Source organism: Melospiza melodia, unplaced genomic scaffold, assembly GCF_035770615.1.
Source record: "Melospiza melodia melodia isolate bMelMel2 unplaced genomic scaffold, bMelMel2.pri scaffold_157, whole genome shotgun sequence".
Taxonomy (NCBI): Eukaryota; Metazoa; Chordata; class Aves; order Passeriformes; family Passerellidae; genus Melospiza; species Melospiza melodia.
In genome coordinates, this window is record NW_026948516.1 from 240,287 (window position 1) to 247,875 (window position 7,589).

The following is a 7,589-nucleotide window of genomic DNA, read 5'->3' on the forward strand; positions in this document are numbered from 1 at the left end:
TTTCCCCCCCCCCCAAACCCAACCCAGGACCCCAAAATGTGCGTTTTTCCCCCCAAAACCCAACCCAGGACCCCAAAATGTGCGTTTTTCACCCCAAAGCCCAACCCAGGACCCCAAAATCCGGGATTTTTCCCCCAAAACCCAACCCAGGACCCCAAAATGTGCGTTTTTCCCCCCAAAACCCAACCCAGGACCCCAAAATGTGCGTTTTTCACCCCAAAGCCCAACCCAGGACCCCAAAATCCGGGATTTTTCCCCCAAAACCCAACCCAGGACCCCAAAATTTGCGTTTTTCACCCCAAAGCCCAGAGCAGGGCCGCCCCCAGCGCCGCCAGCCGCAGCGCCCGAGCGCCCCCCGGTGCCACCGCCGTGTCCCCAATGTCCCCAATGTCCCCAATGTCCCCTGGGGACAGCGGCCGCGTGCCCCCCGGTGCCACCCCCGTGTCTCCTCCCTCGGTGTCCCCAATGTCCCCTGGGGACAGCGGCCGCGGCCACCCCGGGGGCAGCTCCCGCCACTCGCAGGGACCCTCGGGGACATCCTTGGGGACATCCTCGGGGACATTGGGGACACCGGGGTCAGGGGGTGGCCGTCGCGGGGCCAGCTCGGGGACGAGGGACAGGATCCAGGGCAGGTGAGGGGACACGGCCGTGTAGACGCCGGGGCGGCCGGGCAGGCCGCAGGCATCGCCCCAACTCACCACGCCCGCCAGGTGCCAGGTGCCACCCAGGCGGCAGCTGAGGGGACCGCCAGAGTCACCCTGCGGGGACAGAGGGGACACTCAGGGGATTGGGGACACTGAGGGGACATTGGGGGGATTGGGGGGTTTGGGGACACTGGGGGGATTGGGGACATTGGGGACATGGGGACCGTGCCAGGTGCCAGGTGCCACCCAGGCGGCAGCTGAGGGGACCGCCAGAGTCACCCTGTGGGGACAGAGGGGACATTGGGGACACTCAGGGGACATTGAGGACATTGGGGGGATTGGGGACATTGGGGGGATTGGGGACATTGAGGGGATTGGGGACATTGAGGACATTGGGGACATGGGGACATTGAGGGGATTGGGGACATGGGGACCCTGCCAGGTGCCAGGTGCCACCGAGGCGGCAGCTGAGGGGACCGCCAGAGTCACCCTGGGGGGACATTGGGGACACTCAGGGGACATTGGGGACACTGGGGGGATTGGGGACATTGAGGGGATTGGGGACAATGGGGACATTGGGGACATTAAGGATATAGGGGACATTGGGGGATTGGGGACAATGGGGACATTGGGGACACTCAGGGGACATTGGGGACATTGAGGGGATTGGGGACATGGGGACCCTGCCAGGTGCCAGCCAGGCGGCAGGTGAGGGGACCGCCCGAGTCACCCTGGGGACAGAGGGGACACTCAGGGGACATTGGGGATATAGGGGGGATTGGGGACATTGGGGGGATTGGGGACACTCAGGGGACATTGGGGATATAGGGGGGATTGGGGACAATGGGGACATTGGGGACATTGAGGGGATTGGGGACATTGGAGGATTGGGGACAATGGGGACATTGGGGACACTGAGGGGACATTGGGGATATAGGGGACATTGGGGGACAATGGGGACACTCAGGGGACATTGGGGATATAGGGGGGATTGGGGACATTGAGGGTTTGGGGACATTGGGGACATGGGGACCCTGCCAGGTGCCAGGTGCCACCAAGCCGGCTGGTGAGGGGACCGCCCGAGTCACCCTGGGGGGACAATGGGGACACTCAGGGGACACTGGGGACACTGAGGGGACATTGGGGGGATTGGGGGGTTTGGGGACATTGGGGGGATTGGGGACAATGGGGACATCGGGGACGTTGAGGGGACATTGGGGACATTGAGGGGATTGGGGACATTGAGGACATTGGGGACATGGGGACCGTGCCAGGTGCCAGGTGCCCCCGAGGCGGCAGCTGAGGGGACCGCCAGAGTCACCCTGCGGGGACAGAGGGGACACTCAGGGGACACTCAGGGGACATTGGGGACGCTCAGGGGACATTGGGGACACTGAGGGCACATTGGGGACAATGTGGACATTGGGGACATTGAGGGGATTGGGGACATTGGGGACATGGGGACCCTGCCAGGTGCCAGGTGCCCCCGAGCCGGCAGCTGAGGGGACCGCCCGAGTCACCCTGCGGGGACAATGGGGACACTCGGGACATTGGGGACACTGAGGGGACATTGGGGGGATTGGGGACACTCAGGGGACATTGGGGGGATTGGGGACATTGGGGGGATTGGGGACATTGAGGGGATTGGGGACATTGGGGACATGGGGACCCTGCCAGGTGCCACCGAGGCGGCAGCTGAGGGGACCGCCAGAGTCACCCTGCGGGGACAGAGGGGACATTGGGGACACTCAGGGGACATTGGGGACATTGGGGACGTTGAGGGGACATTGGGGACATTGAGGGGATTGGGGACATTGGGGACACTCAGGAGACATTGGGGACACTGGGGGGATTGGGGACATTGGGGGGATTGGGGACACTCAGGGGACATTGGGGGATTGGGGACATTGGGGATATAGGGGACATTGGGGACATTGAGGGGATTGGGGACAATGGGGACATTGGGGACATTGGGGATATAGGGGACATTGAGGGGATTGGGGACATTGAGGGGATTGGGGACATTAAGGATATAGGGGACATTGAGGGGATTGGGGACAATGGGGACATTGGGGACATTAAGGATATAGGGGACATTGGGGGATTGGGGACAATGGGGACATTGGGGACACTCAGGGGACATTGGGGACATTGAGGGTTTGGGGACGTTGAGGGGATTGGGGACATTGGGGACATGGGGACCCTGCCAGGTGCCACCGAGGCGGCAGCTGAGGGGACCGCCCGAGTCACCCTGTGGGGACAATGGGGACACTGGGGACACTCAGGGACATTGGGGACACTCAGGGGACATTGGGGATATAGGGGGGATTGGGGACAATGTGGACATTGGGGACATTGAGGGGATTGGGGACATGGGGACATTGGGGACATTGGGGACATTGGAGGATTGGGGACAATGGGGACATTGGGGACATTGAGGGGACATTGGGGATATAGGGGACATTGGGGGACAATGGGGACACTCAGGGGACATTGGGGACATTGAGGGGATTGGGGACATTGAGGACATTGGGGACATGGGGACATTGAGGGGATTGGGGACATGGGGACCCTGGGGACATTAAGGATATAGGGGACATTGGGGGATTGGGGACAATGGGGACATTGGGGACACTCAGGGGACATTGGGGACATTGAGGGTTTGGGGACGTTGAGGGGATTGGGGACATTGGGGACATGGGGACCCTGCCAGGTGCCAGGTGCCCCCGAGGCGGCAGCTGAGGGGACCGCCCGAGTCACCCTGTGGGGACAGAGGGGACATTGGGGACACTGGGGGGCACAGGGGGAGGTGACACCGACACACGAGTGGCACAGGGGGAGGTGACACCGACACAGGGGGAGGTGACACCGACACAGGAGTGGCACTGAGGGAGGTGACACTGACACGGGGAGGTGACACCGACACCCAACACACGAGTGGCACATGGGGAGGTGACAGCGGCACTGGGGCAGGTGACACGGGCACAGGGGGAGGTGACACGGGCACAGGAGTGGCACTGGGGCAGGTGACACGGGCACAGGGGGAGGTGACACCGACACATGAGTGGCACTGAGGGAGGTGACACGGGCACAGGGGGAGGTGACACCGACACAGGGGGAGGTGACACAAGTGAGAGTGGGAGGTGACACCGACACACGAGTGGCACAGGGGGAGGTGACATCGGTGACACCGGTGACAGCAGCAGTGTCCCGCACGCACCTGGCAGGCGTCGCGCTGTCCCCGGGGCAGGCCGGCGCACAGCGTGTCCCCCGCGGGTGTCCCCAGCTCCGTGCCCGGTGTCCCCGGTGTCCCCAGCGGTGTCCCCAGCGGTGTCCCCGGTGTCCCCAGCGCGTACAGGCACCGGCACAGCCGCCGGCTCAGCAGCGGCACCTCCAGCTGCTGCAGCGCCTTGGGCGGCGCCAGCGGCACTGCGGGGACACGGGGGGGACAGCGGCGTCACCAAGGCCATCCTGGGGTCACCCTGGGGTCACCAACCCTGTCCTGGCCACCCTGGGGTCACTGTGGTGTCACCCTGGTGTCCCCAACCCCGTCCTGGTCACTGCAGTGTCCCCAACCCTGTCCTGGTCACCCTGGGGTCACTGCAGTGTCACCAACCCTGTCCTGGTCACCCTGGTGTCCCCAACACTGTCCTGTGGTCACCCCGCTGGCCCCAACCCTGTCCTGTGGTCATCACAGTGTCCCCAACCCCATCCTGGTCACTGTGGTGTCCCCAGCCCTGCCCTGGTCACCCTGTGGTCACTGTGGTGTCCCCAGCCCTGTCCTGGGAACCCTGGGGTCACCCTGGTGTCCCCAACCCTGTCCTGGGGTCACTGCAGTGTCCCCAACCCTGTCCTGGGAACCCTGGTGTCCCCAGCCGTGCCCTGTGGTCATCACAGTGTCCCCAACCCTGTCCTGTGGTCACTGCGGTGTCCCCAACCCCATCCTGGTGACCCTGGGGTCACTGCAGTGTCACCCTGGTGTCCCCAACCCTGCCCTGGGGTCATCACAGTGTCCCCAACCCTGTCCTGGTCACTGTGGTGTCCCCAGCCCTGTCCTGGTCACCCTGGGGTCACTGCAGTGTCCCCAACCCTGTCCTGGTCACCCCGGTGTCCCCAACCCTGCCCTGTGGTCATCACAGTGTCCCCAACCCCGTCCTGGTCACTCTGTGGTCACCCCGCCCCGGTGTCCCCAGTTCCCCCCCAGTGCCACCCACTGGCTGTCCCCAGTGTCCCACTGTCCCCACTGGTGTCCCCATGTCCCCATTGTCACCCACCGGCCGTCCGGACGTGTCCCCAGTGATGTCCCCAGTGATGTCCCCAGTGGTGTCCCAATGTCCCCAGTGGTGTCCCCAGTGGTGTCCCAATGTCCCCACTGTCCCCAGTGTCCCCAATGGTGTCCCCACTGGTGTCCCCATGTCCCCGGTGTCACCCACCGGCCGTCCGGACCTGTCCCCAGTGATGTCCCCAGTGATGTCCCCATGTCCCCAATGGTGTCCCCATGTCCCCACTGGTGTCCCCAATGGTGTCCCCATGTCCCCAGTGATGTCCCCAATGGTGTCCCCAATGGTGTCCCCATGTCCCCAATGATGTCTCCATGTCCCCAGTGATGTCCCCAATGATGTCCCCACTGTCCCCAATGGTGTCCCCAGTGTCCCCGGTGTCACCCACCGGCCATCCGGACGTGTCCCCAGTGATGTCCCCATGTCCCCAATGGTGTCCCCATGTCCCCACTGTCCCCAGTGTCCCCAATGATGTCCCCAATGATGTCCCCATTGTCACCCACCGGCCGTCCGGACGTGTCCCCAGTGATGTCCCCAATGATGTCCCCAGTGATGTCCCCAGTGGTGTCCCCAATGGTGTCCCCATTGTTGTCACCCACCGGCCGTCCGGACGTGTCCCCAGTGGTGTCCCCAATGGTGTCCCCATGTCCCCAATGGTGTCCCCATGTCCCCAATGATGTCCCCAATGGTGTCCCCAATGGTGTCCCCACTGATGTCCCCATGTCCCCATTGTTGTCACCCACCGGCCGTCCGGACGTGTCCCCAGTGGTGTCCCCATGTCCCCAGTGCTGTCCCCAATGGTGTCCCCATGTCCCCAATGGTGTCCCCATGTCCCCAATGATGTCCCCAATGGTGTCCCCACTGGTGTCCCCATGTCCCCAGTGGTGTCCCCAATGGTGTCCCCATTGTTGTCACCCACCGGCCGTCCGGACGTGTCCCCACCCGGTGACGGTGCAGTTCATGCCGGGGTCAAAGGTCACTCCGGCCGCGGGCACGCACACGGGCCGTACCAACCGCGAGGGGCTGGCGGGGGGGTCCAGCCGGGCCAGCGCCAGGTCCCCGGCCATGTCGTCGCCCCCGGTGACGTCACCCCCGATGACGTCACGTCTCCGCCGCCGCCGCTGGGGGTCGCTGTCGCGATAGTCGCGGTAGGCCGGGTGGCGCGCGACGGAGGCCACGCCCCTCACCTGGGCGTCGGGGGGGGGGGACAGGAGCTGCAGCACCCCCAGCGTGACCCGGTACTCGGGGAGGGGGTTCTCCCTACGGGGAACGCGAAATTTGGGGAGATTCGGGGAAATTTGGGGAAATTTGGGGAAATTTGGGGTGTTTGGGGTGAATTGGGGAGGGTTTGGGGGGAGTTTGGGGGGGTTTGGGGGGGTTTTGGGGGGTCCTGAAAGAGTCACCCGGTACTCGGGGAGGGGGTTCTCCCTACGGGGAACGCGAAATTTGGGGAGATTTGGGGAATTTTGGGGGAGTTTCGGGGTTTTTGGGGAATTTTGGGTGAATTGGGGAGGGTTTGGGGGGGTTTTGAGGGGGTTTCAGGGGGTTTTGGGGGTCCTGAAAGGGTCACCCGGTACTCGGGGAGGGGGTTCTCCCTACAGGGAACGCGGAATTTGGGGAGATTCGGGGAAATTTGGGGAGATTTGGGGGAAATTTGGGGAGTTTGGGGTGAATTGGGGGGGTTTTAGGGGGGTCTTATTTTTGGGGTCACTCCCAGCAGTATTTCGGGGTGAATCCCGGGGTATTTTGGGGGATATTTTGGGGTGAATCCCGGGGTATTTTGGGGGATATTTCGGGGTGAATCCCGGGGGGTTTCGGGGTGAATCCCAGGGTGTTTTGGGCGATATTTTGGGGTGAATCCCGGGGTGTTTTGGGGTGAATCCCGGGGTATTTTGGGGGATATTTCGGGGTGTTTTGGGGGATATTTCGGGGTGAATCCCGGAGTGTTTCGGGGTGAAACCGGGCTGTTTTTGGGGCGTTACTCACGGCGGGAAGCAGTGTGCAGCCGTCAGCACCCAGGCGGGGGCGATCAGGGCTCCCCCGCAGACGTGGCGCCCCCTGAAGGCCACGCTGACCGTCCAGGGCCACTGCCCCTCCTGCGCCCCCGAGCCCCCCACCACGCGCCGGTGCACCGGGGTCCCGCACGGCACTGCGGGGGTTAAACGGCACGGCGGGGTCAGGGCAGGGACCCCAGACCCGATTCGGGGGGTACCCCCAAAATGGGAACCGTTCACGTCAAGGGATCCCCCCAAAATGGGAGCCATCCACTTAAAGGGAACCCCCTGAAATGGCACCCATTCCTTTGAAGGGATCCCCCAAAATGGGAGCCATCCACTTAAAGGGAACCCCCCAAAATGGGAGCCATCCCCTTAAAGGGATCCCCCCAAAATGGGAGCCATCCCCTTAAAGGGAACCCCCAAAATGGGAGCCATCCCCTTAAAGGGAACCCCCCAAAATGGGAGCCATCCCCTTAAGGGAACCCCCCAAAATGGGAGCCATCCTATTAAAGGGAACCCCCCAAAATGGGAGCCATCCCCTTAAAGGAACCCACAAAATGGGAGCCATCCCCTTAAAGGGAACCCCCCAAAATGGGAGCCATCCCCTTAAGGGAACCCACAAAATGGGAGCCATCCCCTTAAGGGAACCCCCCAAAATGGGAGCCATC

The 7,589-nt window shown here is 63.3% G+C and overlaps 1 protein-coding gene across 1 annotated transcript; it reads right to left on the reverse strand.

Annotated features, from left to right (window-relative positions):
• Positions 1-293: 293 nt before the first annotated feature.
• On the reverse strand, positions 294-7,188 carry PRSS8 (serine protease 8). The gene is made up of 5 exons (XM_063182138.1): positions 6,911-7,188; positions 5,844-6,184; positions 3,865-4,073; positions 521-758; positions 294-403 (listed from the first exon to the last, which is right to left on the reverse strand). The coding sequence occupies exons 1-5, from the start codon at positions 7,186-7,188 to the stop codon at positions 294-296; spliced, it is 1,176 nt and encodes a 391-aa protein (XP_063038208.1).
• Between the last annotated feature and the right edge of the window lie 401 nt (positions 7,189-7,589).

Coding starts and splice junctions, on each gene's coding strand:
- PRSS8 (XM_063182138.1), bottom strand. CDS start 7,188: ATGGCTCCCATTTTGGGGGGATCCCTTGACGTGAACGGTTCCCATTTT. Junction 6,185..6,910: donor GCTGCACACTGCTTCCCGCC/GTGAGTAACGCC, acceptor CGTTCCCCGTAG/GGAGAACCCCCTCCCCGAGT. Junction 4,074..5,843: donor GGGACACGTCCGGACGGCCG/GTGGGTGACAAC, acceptor GTGTCCCCGCAG/TGCCGCTGGCGCCGCCCAAG.